At 54.4% G+C, this 20,314-nt stretch overlaps 4 protein-coding genes across 4 annotated transcripts; 1 reads left to right on the forward strand and 3 right to left on the reverse strand.

Annotated features, from left to right (window-relative positions):
- Window positions 1-5,373: 5,373 nt before the first annotated feature.
- Window positions 5,374-6,819, forward strand: GLRG_03951 (uncharacterized protein; the record flags this gene model as incomplete). The annotated part of the gene is made up of 1 exon (XM_008094636.1): window positions 5,374-6,819. The coding sequence occupies one exon, from the start codon at window positions 5,374-5,376 to the stop codon at window positions 6,817-6,819; it is 1,446 nt and encodes a 481-aa protein (XP_008092827.1).
- A 1,203-nt stretch (window positions 6,820-8,022) lies between these two features.
- On the reverse strand, window positions 8,023-9,442 carry GLRG_03952 (histone-arginine methyltransferase CARM1; the record flags this gene model as incomplete). The annotated part of the gene is made up of 6 exons (XM_008094637.1): window positions 8,023-8,501; window positions 8,564-8,895; window positions 8,971-9,080; window positions 9,169-9,188; window positions 9,263-9,276; window positions 9,357-9,442. The coding sequence occupies 6 exons, from the start codon at window positions 9,440-9,442 to the stop codon at window positions 8,023-8,025; spliced, it is 1,041 nt and encodes a 346-aa protein (XP_008092828.1).
- Window positions 9,443-10,351: 909 nt separating this feature from the next.
- On the reverse strand, window positions 10,352-12,811 carry GLRG_03953 (uncharacterized protein; the record flags this gene model as incomplete). Its single annotated transcript, XM_008094638.1, has 1 exon — window positions 10,352-12,811. One exon carries the CDS (start codon window positions 12,809-12,811, stop codon window positions 10,352-10,354), a length of 2,460 nt encoding a protein of 819 aa, XP_008092829.1.
- Window positions 12,812-14,037: 1,226 nt separating this feature from the next.
- GLRG_03954 (ammonium transporter) lies at window positions 14,038-15,756 on the reverse strand (the record flags this gene model as incomplete). The annotated part of the gene is made up of 4 exons (XM_008094639.1): window positions 14,038-14,621; window positions 14,684-15,444; window positions 15,504-15,568; window positions 15,643-15,756. 4 exons carry the CDS (start codon window positions 15,754-15,756, stop codon window positions 14,038-14,040), a joined length of 1,524 nt encoding a protein of 507 aa, XP_008092830.1.
- Between the last annotated feature and the right edge of the window lie 4,558 nt (window positions 15,757-20,314).

Below are 20,314 nucleotides of genomic sequence, written 5' to 3' on the forward strand. Positions count from 1 at the left end.
TTGTCTTGATTGAGCCCCACCTGTACAATCACTTTGTCCTCACACCATAACTCGAGAGCATACCTACCTTGCGGATGGCTCCCTTTATACATCACTGCATCTAGAAAGCTCTCAGGTTTGGTCCATTGCGGGCGACCCGCGAGTTACCAAGGTGGCTTGATTCGAGCAGCCGACATGGACTGTCGACGGAATCCAAACTAATGGTGACAGAGACATTGATGTTTCTGGCCTTGTGCCCCCACCCCTGTTGATAGGTGAACTATCCATTCAGAGAGTACCTAGTAGTAGTTTACACTTCCTGATGTGACTACACAGACATACTCCGGTTATCCGGACACGTGCCACACCTCGCTTTCAGCTCCAGATAGCTTATATCGTATAATAGGTGGTCTACGGACACACCCAAACCACCTTTTTAAACAGTTGAGCCGACCTAAACTGCACCAGCGGCTTAGCAAGCTTTCCATCAATTACACCTTGGGTAAATATACTTTCAGCATGCCCCGCCCACCCCTCTTGAAATTAGAGACATCAAGGCGAGACGCCAGCACTTTGGCTGTGCACCTGGTGGGCCCTCACCCAACGTGCCGGCGTTACCATCCGGGCCGTGAAGCAATAGAAAAGCTGTTTCTACCCGTTCCGTCTACGCAAAGCTGCTATGCAAGGCAATGCAACTATGGCAAGTGCTAGTGGCCTGGTTATTATTTTTGGCCGTGTGGCTGCCGTATCAGTTCCGTGGAAGATCATGGTTAAAGAAAGCCCTATGGCATGTGCCGATACGATGCTGCAATAGGGTTTCGGACCGAAAGGCTCATTCCCCGAGCGGCTATGATTTCCATCTCGTTATTGGTCGTCTGTTCAAAAAGGAGCTACTTGGAAAACGGCCTGTCACCAGGGTCACACATCTGGACTACTGCGTAGTAGGGAATCAAATTATTTGCTTCCTCCCATTCTCCCATAAGAGGAAGGGGCGTGGTTGAAAAGGACCTAGGATGGCCAGCAGCGCTTCAAGAGGTATCAGCGGCACGCAAATGACCATTCGATGAGGGCCCTGTCGAGAGTGAATCCGGTCAGAGAAAGATACTCAGTCGCACGCTATTTTCGTTTCGACCGGTATTGCCGTCTCCCCTATTCGTATATACATGGAAAAGCATAAAGATGCTCCCAACTAGGTTCACTATTCTGCCTGGGCAAATTTCCCCGCAGAAGCAGGCGGCCAACGCTCCCTTGCCTAGGTGGCTATCCACCAAACCACCACTTTGCACAGACGAGGGACACCAACTTATTAATGGTAAAGTGCCCTGTAGATCGCGTTCTTGACAGCAAGGGGGATACTGCTACTCAGTGCCCACGACGGTTGGTCAAGGATAGGTATGTTTTCTTCAGTCGAAGATCACCGGGCCTCTTTCCTTTCGTGCTACCTACTGAAGGCCGAGTGGTAGATCAGGCGATACTAATATTCCCCGCTCCAACTTACATTTCCGGTGTGGCGGGGGACAAAATGAACCCCAGATAACCCTCGAAACGTCGTCCATTGACTACTGTTTCCACCGCAATCTTGGCAACTTTGTACGCTTGTCTCGATGTCGCGCGCATCCTGGACGCTACCGCTTTGGATACAATGCGCAGCTCGAAGCCTACCTAATCCGTTAAATGACATGCAATGCATGCCTGTTTCGCCAGCCAATATTGAGGTGGGAGGCACTGCCTCACTGGACCCTCCATGCCGGAGATGGTCTGAAATTGCGACCCGGATTCCCAACCTAAATACGCACCACTGCATACGAGGCATGAAAGGAAATGGGCTCGGACTGGACACGGAAGAAGCAGTCTTCATCTCGCACCCGTCCGTATTACTCCGGACGACACGGCCGACGTCCAGGCGTGCTGAATTGACTCTGTCCGACAATGTCCCTGTTTCATGCCACAGGCCTGGATCGACCCACGGGGTTCAGACGCTGTCGCTCACAGCATGTGGGGGTCATCGCTTTCGACGAAGCCTCGGACCGAGCCTGCTTCTGGCTTACCCGGTACGGCGGCTGGGGACGCCATCAAGCAAATATCGAGGAGGCGTATGTGGTCGCCTGCTGATTTCCATGTCTCTGTCGGCCTGTTATTGGCCGAGAACCTGCTGAGTGCGGTAGGTCAGCTTTTACCTCGATTTTCAAGCCATGCTACTAGAACTTGCGAGTCTTGGGAGTTCGATCAAGCCGTGCGAGGAGGTTGAAGATCCGATGTGCTCCGGAAGCCCCCACTCTGAAAGCGACAGCTCCGTCGATTTGGGCTCATGGTTTATGCGATGCCAAACAACCTTTCGGGCCCAAGTTCTGCGGGTGGCGCCCTGTGTCCGGAAAGCTTTTCTTGTGTTTAGAGCCAAGTGCTTGGGACTCTAGATTTTCTGTGGATGGAACGGTCCCATGTGCGAGGGTTTCCGTACCCGCGGGCCGTCCGCACGGAAGAAGAATGCCCTGTACACGGATACGCATGCCACTTGAACAGAGGGACTGGACCGGCTTCGAGCAAAGAGTTTCGGAATAAACCGAGGTTCTCGCAAAACCAGGCTGGCCGCAGGTAGTTTTTAGAGGCGTCGCAGGATGGACCCGGGGGATGCAATAACCCCGGCCACAGCTGAAAGCAGACCAACAACCCGAAATCTAGCTGAAAATGTTGTCGACCTAAACAGAACGAGATCAGCGCAGCTTTGTTGCGGGATTGAAATCCAACGTCGAGACCACCACTACAAACAAACAGTGTTCTTTTATTCTAAACATAGTAATTCATACCACTGCGGCAACTCAGGTACTCGGACTGCATGGCTCTAAGCAGGGGCGGCTAGCGGTAACATGATCGCGGGGGTTTCGTTCCTTCAAGTGGTTAACGATGATCAATGGCGCCATAATCGCCGCCATTTTTTTTACGAACCAGCCAACTAGGTCTCGACAAGATCGGACTTGGGCCCCCTAGATATGGCTGCTGGGACATTTTGAGGTTGAATTTGGAATTCGGGTGGCCAGAGGCGCGTTAGTCAGCAGTCACACTCAGCACACTGCTGAAGACCCGACAGCAGATTTCTTGATTTTAATTCTGCTGCCTGTTCGTGCAAGCACTGCACTGCTTGTTCGCGGAGCGTCCTGCCTGGGCACCAGGGTGGAATACGAGATTGGCAGCGCGCGCGGCGTCGAAAAGCGAGAGTGGCGGCTGGCGACCGGGAAACGAGACTCGTCCTAGCTCGAATAGCCTCAACCATGCCACATTCCCCCGTGTTCAGTGAAGCCATGAACCGATTCGGCCTTGGTTGTCGCCGATGGTATCCACGCGATGTTGCTTGGTCACCGACAGGTCTGCCAACGACGTCAGCTTGCAGGATGCGAGGACAGTGAGAGGCACTGCGACGAGGGTTCCAGGTTGAGGAGATGCAGTGGACCAAGCCGTCGAGCCCCCCCCTCCTCCCCCTCTCTCCCATTCAGTCATCGCACGCCAGGTAGTTCCACAGTTCTTTCTGCAAGACACTATGAACCGACGGGGGCACTCGGGGGACAAAAAAGACCGCCGGTTTCCCCCTACACAACAGCCACCCTCACCACCAGTACTACAGCTCCTGCAATAGGCAATGCAGCTTTTTACATGCTAAAAATATACATTTGTGAGGACTCCTAAGACGAGAAAGTCTATAAAGTGTATGAAAGTATACATCTTACCTACATCGTACTTTCTGGTATCTAAAAGCAATAGCGCCATAAGATAAGGTTCTTCAAAACCAGCGGTCTTTTTTGTCCCCCGAGTGGGGGGAACAAGCAGGAGGCCCCTAATGATCTCCAAGATCATGCTTTCGTAAGGCTGAGAGTATCTAAGTGGTAAGACGGTTCCGGGGTGCTTACGGCATGCTTGAGGAAGGGTGACAGACTGATTATGTGACGCAATGGCTTGATTGTGTAATCCCGGGGAGAGCGCCAGACCGCACATCCACCCACGTCCGCAGACACGAGGTCTGCCCTCCCGTTCGCTGTGCCAGAGACTGGGGCTGCCATTTTGGTACTGGCGTCGGAGGAAAGTGGTGATGGATGCGTCTACTTCTAAGCATTTGTCTATGCCGATAAGCTGTGAGCAGTCACGAGGTGTTATGAGGCAAAGCGGAACAGCGGCACGCATCTGGGGCATCGTTAGGGACTATCTGGATGAATAATTGCCCATTTAGGAAAACAGTCCACGCACAGTACTCCGCACTGTCTTGTCTCTAGACCGTAGAGGCTATAGGGAGATCCTGTTTGGGAAGAGGCGTGACACCGGGGACAACGAGGAACGATGCAGAACAACTCAAATTCATCCACATGTCTCCATCGCCCCAGATCTTGCGTAACGGTACCACGGTATCCGTAGTTAGCTGACATAGCACCAGACCGAGCACCCAAATGCCACCCACTTGGCCAGGGTGGGCACTCTCTTGATTCAAGGGCAACTCGTCCCGCACACAAACAACGGTATCGGGCCGCCATTATCGATGTGTTACTTATTGTTTCTCTTCTGCCTCGTCAAGCCAGGGCATGTCCCATCTTCAGTCACTCCTTATGTGTACGCTTACTCACGGGCGACTCTGGATGACCTAACCAGCAAGACCAGGCCCTTGGTGCTAGCGTTCTGAACAACTGGTTACCTGGACTGGATCGGGCGACGATCGTGTCTTCTCGGTTCGTCCAGCTCAATCCACCCCCTCCCTTGGTGTGTGTCTCGTATGGGCGAAACCTCGTGAGGGAAAACGTTGCAGCCTGCTACCCATATAAAGGACGAGGCGCCGGCGCCGGCCCCAGGAGACATTGAGTTTACCTGATCATGTCCAACGGGCAACTACGGAGCACCGCCCAACCCGAAAAGAATAGACGGCCGATCGCTACTGTGCCACGCCCCTCGGAAAACCCAGCAACGCGGAAAGCCGTTGCCCGCAGCGGAGTTCCACTCACCCAAGGCGGAGAGCCGCAACCACTTCCGCTCCGTACCGGTGGTCACTACTCCGCCCACACGGCACCAGAAACTCCCATAGGGGAGCTGGTAAGGCCTTTGTACGCTTGTGTCGTCCGTGGCAAAGTCGGGCCAAGCAAGAGGGCGGACATCTTGGGCGGACTGCCCGCGCTGTTTCATTCCCCTTTACCGCTGTGAGCGTAGTTTGGTCTGCAAAGCTTGAGCATCCCGACGATACGGTCACACACACACACACACACACACGCACACACATACACACAATCACACTGTAGCCCGGACTTTCATACGGCCAACGCATACACTCCCACCCCCCCTTGGCGTCACCCTAGCCAGCAAGCCTAAAACCTCCTTAGAGGCATCACGCTACCAACCGCCCATCGGGCTGCGGACTCGACCAACATGTCGGCCCCGTCGAGCTCCTCGTCACCCCTCATATCGACTCGGCGCCGCGCCTGCACTGCGTGTCAGCAGGCGAAGCGTCGATGCGACCAGCGCCTGCCCCGATGCGGCCGGTGCACCCAGAAGGGGTTGGACGACTGCAACTACCCTTCGCTCGAGGCCGCCGTTGCTGCCGCCGACTTCAACTTCTTCACCGACGTCCTCAACGGCTCTGCGGGCACCCCGAACGACTCCCTCCACAACATCCTGCCCGTTCCCGTCGTGCCAGAGACGGAGACCTCGTGGTCCCTGTTCTACGGAAACGCCGGCGTCACCGGTGTGCCGACCCCCTCACCCGCCGTCATGGCAGCGCCTCCTACCAGCGAATCGATCCCGAGAGATGCGGTGCTCTACTGCAACGAGCAGTTTAAGTGCCTCCCGCGGCGCTGGGTGAGCCAGAACGGCGTCGCCCCTTTTATCCACCCGGCGCTCTACCTACCCACCACCAACGGCGCCGACGGCCTGCCCCCCGTGCTCCAGGACTGCTTCTGTGCGTGCGCGGCGTACGCGGCCAAGAACGAAGAGAACTCGGCGCTTGTCCTCGGCGTTGTGGAGGCCAAGGCCACGGCCCTGCTCTACGTGACCGAGCAGGCGACCTGGACCCTTCCGCAACAGGTCGCCGCCCTGCAAGCGTTGGTCATGTACCAAATCATTCGCTGGTTCGACGGCGACATCCGTCAGCGCGTGCTGGCCGACTCGGCTGAGCCCATTCTCGCGGCGTGGACGTCCGCCCTACAGTCCCGCGTAGGCGCCGCTGTCTTCGTCGAGGAGGCGATACCCCCCTCCACCATCGCGGAAGCGGCGACACACGTCCCGCCGCCGCAGCAGTCTTCATCGTCGGCGTCGTCTTACACGCAGCAGCACGACATGTCGCCGGACAACTCGCGCTCCAACACCCCAGGCGGCGGCGGCGGCGGCGGCGGCGGCCGACCGACGAAAGAGGAGCTCAAGGCCGCGTGGCGGCGGTGGCTGATGGCCGAATCAATCCGCCGCGTGCTCACCATGGCACACCTCGTTCGTGCCATCTACGCCGCGGCGAAGCAGGGCGCGGGGTACGGCAAGCTCGGGGGTAATGGAGCAGGAGGTGGTGGCGGTGGAGGTGTCGGGCAACACCACGGCGGCAGCGGAGGACACCCGCACCCGCATCATCATCACCACCACGCCCTAAGGCTCTCGGACATGTGCTTCACTGCGCAGACGCGGTTGTGGGCCGCCACAACGGCGGAGCGGTGGAACCGATCCCGCGAAGGGGACACGGCGTGGTGGGTCAGCCGGATGGACTTCTCGAGCTTGCTCGCGCTCGCGGACCCGAGGGAGGTGGACGAGTTCACCGTCATGCTCGGCGTCGTATTCCGGGGCAAGGACACGGTTGAGGATTGGATGACGCATGGGCCGGGGCAGATGTGAGCGGACGAGGCAAGGGAGAAAGGGGCGCCGGTTGTTTGACATATACCCTGAACGATTACAGTTCCTTTTTGGTCCCGACTGGAACCGAGGTACAAAAGCGGGGGGAAGACGACGAAGCGTATGGGAGGAAGACGGCGGGCTTGGGGAGTAGGCGGCCTTTACAGCCTATTCTCTTATTTTACGTTGCATCACGAGATATAAAGCATTAGCAAGGACTGGCGTTCAGGGCAGGAAAAGACAAGCGTGGGGCATTTTCAATCAGCATGGGCGGCAACGTTCGCGTGGACGCGGCAATAGGGAAGAAAAAGAAGGTGAGAAGAGGAGCGGGTCGGTCTTGTCTGCTTTTCCTCTTTTTTTCTTTCTTCTTTTTGGGCCCAAGGAAAACAAGTCGAGACGAGGACCAGTAGGAGAAGTACTGCGGGAAGGGCGGGGTGAATGAGAGTATAGATAGCATAGCGTTTACTTCAGACCGGCACGTGGGCAAGACGACTGACTAGATTTCACGGCCTTAGGAGACGAGGATGATAGACGAGAAGAGACGACTCAACATAGAATAATAAGAAACCATAGGTTCGGAGACGTCCCCCTTACGGGCCAACTGGTTCACGGCACGGAAGAAGCAAATATTCGGGAGGTTCATGTCTGATTCATTAGTCATGATCTATTGTAGCAGGTCGAAGACTGCGTTATGCCTTTTGGTTTCTATGTCTTCATCTTTCTCCCTCTCTCGTTTGTCTTCCGCTCTTCTCTTCCCCTCACGTTCCTTCTCCTCCGTCACGACATGCAAGCTCATGAGCGGCAAGACTTGTATCGTTTAAAACCAGAACAGGCCAAAAAACCAAAAAAAAGGAGGGGATATCTCGAAAATGGGAAGGAGGCCGCGCCATGCCCCCTCGCCGGCGCAGGTTACGCAGCCAGGCTGGATTCCCTCTCCTCTTTCTTTTTTAACAAAATAAAAAACTTGAACTTTTTGGGCGCAAACAAATAGCAGGCAGGCTCGTCCCCCGAGGGGAGCAGAAGCTGGATTATCTCGGCGGTTTTCCCCATCGTGATTTGACGGACAAGTCCGTTTCCTTGGGTAAAACACACTCCGCTTCTCGCGAAGCCTTGCTGTGGTTGGGTACTGGCCTCTCTTCCAAGGTCAACCGCCCAAGGGGCGGGAGAGGGGAGAGGGCACATGCCGGGTCCATGATATTGGTGCGCTTAGCACATCTTGTACTCGCAGACGCCCTCGGCGGCACGGGTAGGGTCCTCGGTCAGGAACTTGTACTCGATCTTGATGTCGAGGTCACGGCGGTTCCTATCATTGGGCTTAACGTGCAGGGTTGCGTCGACCTCCTCGCCGGCGGTCATGGTGAGCATGTCCTTAAGGTAGAAGACGGTCTGCTTCCAGTGGGTGTACTTGGTGTGGGGGCCGGTGGAGAAGCGGATGGGCTTGTGAGCGGCAGTGAAGTCAATATCGAACCAGGCGACGAGGGCGTGAATGAAGTCATCACGGCGGGCAGACAGGCGGAAGGGGGTGGTGAAGGCAAGGTCAGACACCTGGCACTTGTAGAGGTCCAGGGTCAGGACGGCGGTGGGGTCAGTAACGACAGCCTTGATCTCGACCGTGTCGACGAGAGGCTCGGACAGGGCCGTGGCCTTGAGCGGGCTATAGTCGAAGCCGTACACGTTGTCCCAGACTATTGGGTTAGGTCAGCGTCTGTTCAGGTGTGCCGGAGCAGGGGTGGCGATCAAAACTAACATCCAATCTTCTCGTCCTTGTAGTCGCCGTCCTCGATACCAGCAATGAAGATGGTGGCCTTGTCAGGGAAAATGAGACCGTCGGGGTTCAGGTAGCGGTCACGAGCGTACAGGACAGTGTCCAGCATGGACTCGTAAAGGAGGAAGTAACCCATCCACTCAGAGATGATGATGTCGACCTTGGGGAAGGGAAGCTCGACTTCCTCCATCTTGCCCTGAATCAGGGTGATCTTGTCGGACATGCCGTTCACCTTGACGATCTCACGCGCCTTGAAGATGATGGTGGACATGTCGACACCAATAACGTGCTTCGCACCGGCCTTGACAGCGAACCTGCGCAAGAGCAAACATGGTCAGTCCAACTGGCTCTCTCTGTTGTATTTGATACAGGGTGTGTGGTTTGCATACATGGAAAGGATGGCGGTGCCGCAGCCGACGTCGAGAACGACCTTGTCCTTAAACAGGTGCTTGTTCTGGACGATAGCATTCATGTAGGAGCGCGTGCGGACCTCGTCTTTCTGCGGAACGACATGGTTAGCAAGGCTATTCAGAGATGACAGTTGCGGGCAGACAGCTGCGTGCGCACAAGGGGGTGAGGCGACATACCAACATCTCCTCGTGGATACCTGATTCACATCTCACCCGGTTAGACATCAAGATTCTTCTATTGTACTCATTCGGATCGCGAGACGGCACTTACCATGGTGGTCATAACTAGACGCGGCAGCATTAGCAACGGATCTTGCTTCCTGCGAAGTTTCCTCCATATAAACTGGGAGGGATCTCCAACGTACCTCTTGAAGTAATGCTGCTCAGAGTGCTCCATGCCCTTGAGCTTCTGCTCGGCGGCGTCAACCTCCATATGCGTGTCGTTGCCCATGTTGAGTTTATTTATTGCTTCGCGACGAAACTTTTTTCGGCCGAGCTCTGCGTTGTGGACGGCGTTACAAGAAAGCAGGAGGAAGGAAGGTTTACGTAGTAGCGGATCGATTTCGAGAGACAGAACCAAAACACAAGGTTGAAGAAAAGGACGGACGAAATTTCTGGAGGGAGAAAAAACACAGATAAGTCAAGGCGGCGCGGTGAAGAAAGGGAAAAGGGTCGGCGGGGCTATGGGTGCAGGAAACTGGGGGACCTTTTCGACATGATCGGGCCCGGCAGAATTGGGGACCTGTCAGAGACTGGAGAGGAGGGGCGGCGGGACAGCACACGGCAAAAAAAATAAAATAAAAAAAATCAATCCTGATTGCGCCGTTCAATGCTCGTCACCGCCTGCACCCTGTACCGGCCGGAGCGCCCCGCTTCCACATCCCACTTTATTCCAGAACCAAGACACGTTCCTTCCCAAGCTGTAAGTTTTTTCCCCAATGGGAAGGAGTTTTTTCTCTCTCTCTCTCTGTACTTTGGGGGTAGCTACAGCTGGCAGACCCCTATTGTCGGCCCGTCGCACGCCACTACACTACGCTCACAGGTTTGCCGTACTGGGTCTCCGACATGGGGTCCTGCAGTATAAACTAGCCTCCCTGGATCGTGTGAGCACTAAATTGAGGGACTCTGCGTTTTCCCTTGCCGTTGACTAGGCAGTTGGAACTGTTTCAAAGGAGCAATCCACGTTGGTCCGGTGAGCTTCATAAGAGCTTCACAAAAAAGGGATGGAAGGGAAGCCAAGCTTTCTTGAATTGGAAACTTCGGAGGTAGTCAACAGGGAGGAGCACTAAAGCAACACAAAAGAGCTTATCCAACGCCACGCTATGCTAGGTACCAGTACAACAACATCTCTCGGCTTTTCTTAACACCACCTCTCATGGGGCTCTCTCCACTTGACCCCCAAGATCTCAAAGATCCTTCTCTCATCCTGTCCCTCGACCAACTCGCCCTCAGTCAGCTTCACGCGCCCAGGGCCCCTCATCACATCTTTGTAAAGACCCTTCTGATTGAGCCGCATCCCCTTCTTCGATGCCAGCAGCCGGATGCTCCGGTTGAAGATGTCGTTGCCCGTGAAGTAGATCAGCGCTGCGCCAATCTCGGTCTCCGGGACTACGAGGAAGTCCACACGTCGCCAGACACGACGATAGTTCTCGTCGTTGACGCCCCTGATCTTGGGCAAGACGCAGCATCCGTGCCACTTGCTGCCATCGGTCTCGTCTCTGGATCCAGCAAGCCTCGCGACGAGGAAGTTCTGAGTCTCGAGCGTCTTTACCAGCTTATGCAAGAATGGTGTAAGATCAGATGTTGCTCTTGCCCCCTTCTTGGTGATGATGAAATCAACATCGCCGCTGTCCAAGGCGCCGCGGCGATAACTGCCTCCAATGATAAGTTGAACTGATGGGTCTAGCTTCGCAGCCTCGGATCTGACCACTGCTCCTAGAAGCTTCACCTCGGAGCGAGGGATGCGCGTGTTTAGGTCGTCATAGTGATCGATGCCGATTCGCTGGTTCGGGGTGAGCTTCGCTTTCTCCTTTAGGTCCTCTAGCGTCCGGAACCCCTGCGAGACGAAATGGCTTGCTTGTACACTGCCCACGCCGTAGATGTTGAGAAACATCTGTAAAACCTTGTCCATTGGCTCTTGCTCCGCACTCTCCAGCCGTTGAAGCCGGTTCGTCGTGACGATTTCCTCAATCTTGTCAGCCAATCGTTGACCCACCCCAGGCAGCCGGATCGCCTCTTCGGCTGTAGATATCTTGCTTGGTTGTCGCTTTAGTTGCGTAATGGCTTTTCTGTAAGCAATGGGTCGCCAGGTATCGTTGACACGCTCATAGTAATTGCACATTTGCTGCAAAATCTCAATTGTACGGCCGTTCGGATTCGTTTGGCCGCCTCCGTTAGTACCCCCTCTGTGGCACGCGAACTTGTCTTCCCACGCCATGTCTTTGCGGCCCCGACTCCGGGTGGCCACTTTCTTCTTTCTCAGCCGCTCATCTTCGGAGCCTTCAACGTCAAAAGCTTCGTCCGGTGACTGCATCGAGACTGCCATGTCGTCGTCATCATGTTCCAGAGGCAGATCCCTAAACTCTTGCATCTGAGAAATGACATCCTCGAGTTCGTCCTCGAGACCAAGTGTCTGCTTCTCGATGGTCGCAGGCATTTCATCATCATCGTCGTCGTCGTCATCGATGCTTTGGCTACTGCCTCCAGGAATGCTTGATGGCAGCACAATCTCTGTGATGTCTCTAAGGGCCGATGGTGATGTGGCATTCGCGTCTTTTCCTTTTGTCATTCCAGAGGATCTCAGGCTTCTGAGTGGAGTCGATGGCTGTACGTAGTCTCGTTGCTTCGGATTTACCTGACGGGGCTCGAGTGGCGAATCTTGCGAGGTTGGTGCTAATGGTTGACCAACTTGGGACCCGATCTGGGGTTCGGCTGGGGCAGCAGATAGCTCTGGGGACCCAGGAACCCGATACTGCTTCTGATTTGCATTGAGTAGAGTTTTGAACTTCAGGCAGTCCAAAGGATACTCTTCGTTGAGAACCAGATAAGATGCTGCGCCATTCGTCGGGCGAACAATAGACTCGATGCTTTTCCAGTTTAGATTTCTGTCAACTATGACGTGACTTGCAGTTTTCAACGATCTTACCCAAGACGCGCCGAACTCTTGCGCCTTCCGGATACGAACCTTCCTTGCCGGCGCAATGTCGTCGTTGGGAATGAAGTAAAATCGTAGCCCGCGAAAGACCTGCTGCTCCTCAGGCACAGTTTTGATGGGAGGATCTCTCTTTCTCTTCTTCATCGCGGCGACAGAGGGGGAATTGTCAACCAGGCGGGGCAGTATGTGCTTGGTGGCGGGAAGAGGTGTAGTGACTCTTTTAGTAAGAGTCGAAATAGGCAGGAGCGGTGGCCTGATTGAAGAATCTGGAACGGGCGTGTCCTCAATGAAGCTGTCGGCAGCAGGAGCGTCCTTCCTTCCGGGACCCTTGATCTCGGCAAGAGGGGTCCGTTCAATGACTTTCTTCTGTCTAAGGTCTGTGAATGAGCTCGGGACTGGGACTGGAATCGACGACGTCCCTCTGAGGTCCGAAATCAGCTGTTGGGGAGTCGACGACTGCGACTGCAGCTGCGGCTCTTGTTGTGCCCTCTCTTGGAGTGTTTGACGGGGTTGCACCGCAGCTTGAAAGGCCTTCAGTTGTTGTCTGTGACGCAGCTCGGCATCTTGAAACTCGTCGCTGTCGATGTCATCATTTTGTCTCCCCAGCGATTCTAGCTGCCGGAAAAATCGCGCTTTGTCTCGAAAGGATGTGTTTGTATCGGCCATGGTGGTTTGCTGGTTGTCAAAGAGGCGTGCAGTAACCTTTTACTGATGTCGATCGAACCAACGTCATGGCGGTGGTTCGGTGGTGCCTGGAACCATGAGACGATGGTAACAGTGATGAAGGAGGATAAGATGCAAGTAAGGGTGCGCGAGTGTGGCATACACACAAGATGGTCAACGATGGTAAGTTGTCATTTGACAAGGTCGTCGATGGAAGGGATGGATACATTTGAGAGACCCCTGGAACAGAGATGCTCGATTCGGCTAGATCTGGTGCACATGCATGGGGAAGATACCATATTTGTGCTGTGGCTGCCTGCAAGACATCCAATCAAAGTTGCACTAAGCATTGACAGCTCCCCACTGGATGATAGGGCTTTGGAGCTACTAGTGCCCGATAGGCTCTTCCCAAGAGGTTGGCACCAGGTTGCATTGGATCGACAGAACCAAGGTGAGCGTTCTTCAGTAGCATCCGGGTGACAAAAATGATGGCCGGTTGCCATGCGGTCATAGTAAGGAAAAGCGGCCATCTTTTTTGTCACCCGGGTGAGTAGGTAGGTAGGACCTGGTCAGCATAGGTAGGGGCTCTTGTGATCGCGAGCTTCATCAAATTCTACTGGGCGTCAACGTCAGCTACCGCTACGTAGCATTATCCAGTTCCCTAGAGAACGATAATGAAAAGCAGCGTAAACGTTCGAATAACCCAGCAGAAAATACGTGTAAGGGGGTCAAGAAAAGAGAAGAGGGGGTCGGTCATTTGCACCACGACATTGACCCATCAAGTTGAACAAAGAAATTCCGTTTCTGGTCTATATTATCCAAAAGGAATGACCCTATGTCGTCAAGGGTCTTGCTTTTTTTATTTAATTACATATACAGCGGTCAGGAAGGGACTGATTTAATCTCCACTTTCCTTGCTATCACCGTAGACTTTTTGGGGTGGGGGAATCCAACTATGTTTACAAATCAAAGACGTTGCTCGTTTCCTCATTCTTCCACACCGAGAGGTCGGTATGATAGGTCATTGCATCCTACAGCTGCCCTCGGCTCGCATGTGTTGGTGACGACTCTTCCTAGTTGGGCCAGCGACAATGCCGTGCGCTGCATCTGGTATAGTAAATAAATAGCAGCCGATCATGTCGAACTAGAGGTCTGTCGCGGTTTCTCGGGAGCCCGAGATTTAGCTTCATGCACCAGGTTGTGCAATGGAAACCTCTGCCCCCTCTGCTTCACTGAGCGTGACCGAACTGTGGTTGGTATTGTGATGATCCAGCAAAGTTGCGGGCATCCATCAAGGGAATACTGTTGTTCTTCTCTATAGGCTGGAATGAGCCTATGTCATTCGAATACCGGCTGGCCGCCTCGTTATCCATGTCGTTGAGCACCTCTCTAGTGAGTTCCACATAGTCGTAGGCAAACTCGCCGATCTCGGCGTCATCAATACCAAGGATCTCAGCCTCCTCGGTGGCACGTAGGCGGAGACCAGGGATCATGTTCATAACGAAGAGGATGATACAGGTGCCAAAAAACGAGTACGCACCGCCGCTGAACGAATCGGCAAGCTGGTACCCAAGCTGGATCCAGTTGTGGTTAATCCAGCCGCCGTCAATCTCGGTAACACCATCAAGGCGAGCAATGTAGTTGGCGGCAAAAAAAGCAGTGCAGATATTGCCAACGAGACCGCCGATTCCGTGGACGGCGAAGATGTCAAGGGCGTCGTCGATTCTGAGGATGAACTTGAGCTTTGTGGCGTAGTTGGCAAACGCAGCCCCAAGAATGCCGAAAGGTACGGCAGCCCAAACGGGGACGTATCCTATGATGGGTCAGGCCACGGTTTCCCATAAATAGTGGGATCCGAGATGTTCAAGTACTTACCAGAACCAGGTGTGATGGAGACCAGGCCAGCAACAACCCCAGAACAGAAGCCGACGGTGGACCACTTGCGCTCTAGTCTGTAGTCCAACACGCACCAAGTTATACCGCCAACGCAGGCTGCCAAGTTAGTGACAACAGCGGCGATAACAGCACGCATATTGGCAGACAAAGCCGAACCGGCGTTGAAACCGAACCAACCGACCCAAAGGAAGACGGTGCCGATGACAATATGTGTCACGTTGTGTGGTCGGTAGTTGAGCTCGTGCGTGCCGTGGCCACGACGCTTGCCCAGCATCATCGAGTATGCTAGAGCAGCGGTGCCGGAGGCGATGTGCACTGGCGTTCCTCCCGCAAAATCGAGACCGCCCATCTTGTTGGACCAGCCACTGGTGTTCCATGTCCAACAAGCGATCGGGTCGTAGATGACGGTGGCCCAGATGAACATGAAGATTACGCAGGGCAGCATGCGTCCACGCTCAGCCACAGCACCTGTGGCGAGAGCGACTGTGATGCAGGAGAACATGCCCTGGTAGACAGCGAAAAGAAGATCGGGAAGGCGGTCAGAGCCAACGGACGGACGGGCGAGGACGTCCCTGAAGCCGAAATTCGAAAGATCGCCAATGAAGGCGCCAGCGGTGTGTGAAAATGTCAGAGAATAGCCCCAGAAGAACCATTGGAAGCTGGTGACGGCTGCCGACATGACCGAGAGCCAGATGAGAGACAGGGCCGATTTCCTCCTTGCTAATCCTGAGTAGAAGAAACTACAGAGGGGTTTGTCAGTGACCAGGCCCAGGTTCAACACTGCTTGAATATTACTCACCCGACACCGGGAACCATCAGCAATACTAACGCTGTGGCCGTGATCATCCAGCCTACGTCGCCAGTCTACAGGTCTCGGTATCAGCGTTCTGTACACATGACTCCAAGGCATGCAGTTGCGTGTCGAGTGACGGCCTTACCTCGTACCAAATGTTCAGATTCTCCGTCAGAGAGTCGCCCCCCGTGGGACCGGAGCCATTGTAAGGTACCAGCTGCACATAGTTGAGGTTGTCGAGGTTGAGAGGGGACGCCATTGTGTAGGGGGCTTTGTTATCTAATCGCCGAATGGGGCCAGGGCGCAAGCCAGGATATGTCGACGGCACTAGAGCCTCGATGACGGGAGTCGTCGATTGACAATTGATTAATTCAGAAGAGAAACAAAACAACAAGGGCCTGTCTGTCGGCAGAGCTCTTGGGTGAGCGAAGGCTCGTAGATGAGCGCGAAGGGCTGTCGCGGGGTCGTCGAAAGGGACAGCAATTGGGTGAGACGAACGAGAGCAGGCAGAACGGGCACGGGAGGCGCGATGCTTATGAATGCTGATGCCCCCGGCGCCCGGACAAGTCGTCAGAGAGTTCGTTGCGGGCGTTGCGGGCGACATGGCGACTAGCCCTGAAAGTGGCGGGCAAACTAGACGGGTACGGCAGGAGTCGCCCGACGGCTTCGGTGGCAGAAACAGAGGTAGCGGCCGCGGCAGCAGCAAACAGGCAGGCAGACCACACCAGTCGTTGGACAGAGTGATAGTCGCTTGCGGGTCGTAGCATTGCTGGGCTGTCCCACCTGGAGACCCCTGCCCTGGACTGACTGACTGTCCGCCCTGGAGCCAAGACCACACCGGCTAGGGATGAGGGAAGGTAGGGGCAGGGGCTGTGTGGCCAAGGTTTCTCGGGTTCTCGGGGATGTGTGTGGGATGCCGTGGGAGGCCTTGTGAGAATGAGGCAGGGGTTCCCACCACCTCGACCACGGCCAATCGGTATACACAAGGACGCTGGCCGCACTGTAAGTGCACTATCCGTAGGTACCTTGAGTGCCCAAGTAGGTACTATATAGGTAGGTTAGCAGGTTATGTAGTTTAGGTAGGGGTGGTAGCATGTGGGCGGAGGCTTTATCGGTTGCGCGACGCAGATCCATAGGTTGGTTAACTTATGTGCGCTGTTCACCGGGGTGGATGGCCTGACACTGTAACGGATATGGCACTTGCATATCCAACACACAAGTGCAGCTCGGGAAAAAGAAACAATGTCGGTGCGATGGAGAGACAACGGGAAACACCAAAGGTGAGTGAAAAAGTAAGAAGAGGGCCGGATTTCAATGCCTCTGACCAAAAGATGGCTGGGCGGGCTGATGAGACGGCCTCAAGACACAACGCCTATGAGAGGGGCTAGTGAGAAGTACGGATACTGTAGCAATAACTCACATGGTCCATTCTGTACTTTGGAATTATCCCCCGTTCCATTCCCAAACATTGCTGGCTTTTCTTGTTCGGTGTCCAGCTCGCTTCTGGACGGTGCACTCTGAGCGTAAGCCAATCACGTTGCTGGTGGTGCCCCAAGGTCCTCATCCATCTAGCATATCCGTACAGTTGTCAAAGTCATCTTTCTCCTTATCCACTTGGATGAAAGTCGCAACAGGAAAATGCCATGTGCCTATTTGCTCCGGCCACGCCCTCCCATGTCCTACCAGGGTGAACGGCGAAGGATGAACGGGGAAGAGAATCCGAGGGTCTCATAATTCGAACAGGAAGTTAGCGCGCCATGAGATAACGGTTGTAATTGACACCGCCACCAATTACCTCCTGCAACCATCAGGGAGGCCAAGGAACGGAAAGCACCATACGCATCTTGTCAAGATGACATTTTGGAGCGGCGGCACCCCCGGCTATGGTATCACTTGGTACTACACATCCGTACTTGGTGCTGGCACAATAAATGGATGAGTATAGCCTCCCCCAAGCATTACGGTCCGGACGCCAAGCGATTGCTCGTGAGCCATCGAGGCAGTCGGTCTGTTTCGCTGCTCAGTTCTCACCTCCTTTTGTCTCTAACTGGCTCATTGTTCCCAACATCCTGGCCTCTACGATCGATCCTCCGAGGATGCGAGAAACGACGGAACCCGCACAGCTCGAACTTCCGGAAGATTCAAGGGGTAACGGGCCGTCTTGATAGGGTCAAGGCAGTTTGCGTGATGCAGGTCACTCAGCAGAACGATCTAACCAGCAGAGCGCATAAGGTGGAAGCGGCCATGAAGCATGCCAGATGCCGCCAGGAACAGCCGCATGCATGCCGGCGACTGGCGGATGAAGCTCTTTGCAGGCGACAGTGCCGACTTTGTCATCGCACAATAATAACATAGGTCCCCGGCAGCGAAAGCGGGAATAAGTTCAAAATGTTTGTTATCCGACTGTGTAGGAGAGGCGTGGCAAATGCGCTTGTCATGTCGCGTCGGGTCTTGGTGCTAGGAAATGGTGGCCATGTAGCCGTCATCTTAGGTCTCGATGAAACGGACTGAATTTGAGCTGATGAATTCTTGCGACAGGACGAGCACTCAAATTGTGCACTGTCTGCGACGCTCAAGCAGATAGACTTTAGGAAAAAGCCCACACGGTTGGCGAGTTCCTTCCATCGAGCAAGATGAAGAAAGCAATAGGTACCATGTAGGTAACAGAACGGAGATGAATACGTACCTCATGCTTGGTTGCTTGCTCAAGCGGCTCGATCGGGCCTTTGCATTAAGGCAGTGTACATAGTACGTCGTCTCGTTGGCCGTGAGCTGTAATTACGATGATGATGGATGAGCCAGACGGCTTCGACGTGGACGGCAACATAAACGTATGCTCCCATCTCACAGAGCTTGGGGGCGGTATCAAACGCGACCAACACCGCATTGGGCAGGCAGTCCCGCCTCTACCATCCTTACCAGTTTATACGTACGTATGGGCAGGAAAAGGCAAGGGAGAGCCACCGAGTAACTGGCCTTGGTCACGATAAGCCTTTGCGTGATGATTGGCCGACCTTCCACCCTGGTGAGGCCAGAGCCTACCTATCTGTAGGTAGGTGGCTACTTTGGGCAGTCTATGTACCAAGGTACCTACCTACAGGTAGTGATGCAAGGTGGGGGCGCAGTTCGCATTTCGAACCTTCTTTGCTCTTTCTAGACGACCCCTGCTGCCAATCTCAATTCATCAACCCTCCTTTCCATCAGGGACCGCCGCCTTTTCAACGTCGTATCGTGTTCCACGGGCCAATACCGACTGTTAAATGGCCATTGCCGAGACGAGATCGTTGAGCTCAAATTACCTCTCGGTCTCTCGAATAATTTGACGGCCACTCGCCCAGCCAACTTCATATCCGTATATCAAGTGTATTGTTTCTTGAACCAATGAATACCCCCATGCGTAAGCCCTACAAGGGCTCGTCATCGAACCGAACCACCAGTACTTCATCTCGGGTCTGCAGGGTGGGAGGGACTCCGGCATGCCTTACCACTTAGCTCACATCAACTCATGGGCCATCGGCTGCACCAAGCCTTGCGGATGGCACCTAAGTCGGCTAATCAGTTTCATTCAAGAGCCGGCGTCTTGGCCAGCATGCCATGCCATCGGCTCGCCATCCTTTAGCAACAACCACTTTCTTTAGTGTATAGCGTCGTGCCTGGTAATTACCAGAACCGTTAAGATGTGGCGGTGGAGATGTGGCGCACCCATCTCAGGGACCCTTGGTTGGTTGGTGCCAGCTTATCCCTACGCCGACGGTCAGTGTTTCTATCTTCACAGCGGTTGACAAGGCAGTGGAATCATTCACAGCCCCATGGCCAGGGATGTTGAGCGGTTTCCAGCCCTGAAGAATACTTATTGCTACACGAATCATCTTCCAGGATACAAACCTCCCCCGGATTAAAAGGGGTTCAAATGGCACACTCCAGGAATCACGTCCGACCTACGCGTCACGTCATTCGTTCATGGCCCATATGATCCGCGCCAGGACATATACTTGAGCTCCGCCTCCATGCTGTTTGGCTACCTAAACCCGTCTGCGGGTTATTTCACCTATGGGACCGGCGCTTAGGCATCTTGCCAGCAATGATGTTGCCGACGGGGACTGTACGAATCCATGCATCCACAGCTCTTTGGCCAGGAACGACTGTGTCTGCTATCTGTGGAGGTTGTGTTACGGACGTCGAAATATCCTTAGGAGGCTCACTACGGACTGGGCCTTTGGGGCAACGGCAGAGACAACACAGCCATTTCGATCTAGTGCCTAGCAAAAGCAAAGAAGTGTCTTGGGGGGGAAGGGGGGTGGATACTCAACGCTTTCTACACTGGCCGTGCTTAGAAGTCGCATGGACCACACGCCTGAACATGCGGCAGCAAGGCCTGCAGCACACGGTGAAGCCTTCAGGGAGGAAGCCTCACAACACCGACCCGCTGGCTATCTTTGACATAGGTGAGGTGACATGAGAAAGCAATCACCTTCTCGTTCGGGAGAAACAGGCATCCGCTTCTCGTCCCATGGCGAACCACTGGACAACGGTCACTTGGTACCGAGGGATCCTAGGCGTGGTTCATGGGCTGAAGATGCAGCCTGGCCATCTCCTTACCAACATTGATGACCACCGAATACCAGAAGTTTGCGATTGTTCCAGAAACGCCTCCTTGATCTTGCTTACATCTACCGATGCTCTCAACCCGGGATCTAGAACATTCTCAGAGATAAGGCATGTCGAGGCAATCTCTTTTATCGACAGATCAGTTCCCCCCCCCGAAGACTCGAACCAAATGACATGAGAGCCGATACGGACCAAAAAAACCCCTGGTC

Source organism: Colletotrichum graminicola, assembly GCF_000149035.1.
Source record: "Colletotrichum graminicola M1.001 genomic scaffold supercont1.12, whole genome shotgun sequence".
Taxonomy (NCBI): domain Eukaryota; kingdom Fungi; phylum Ascomycota; class Sordariomycetes; order Glomerellales; family Glomerellaceae; genus Colletotrichum; species Colletotrichum graminicola.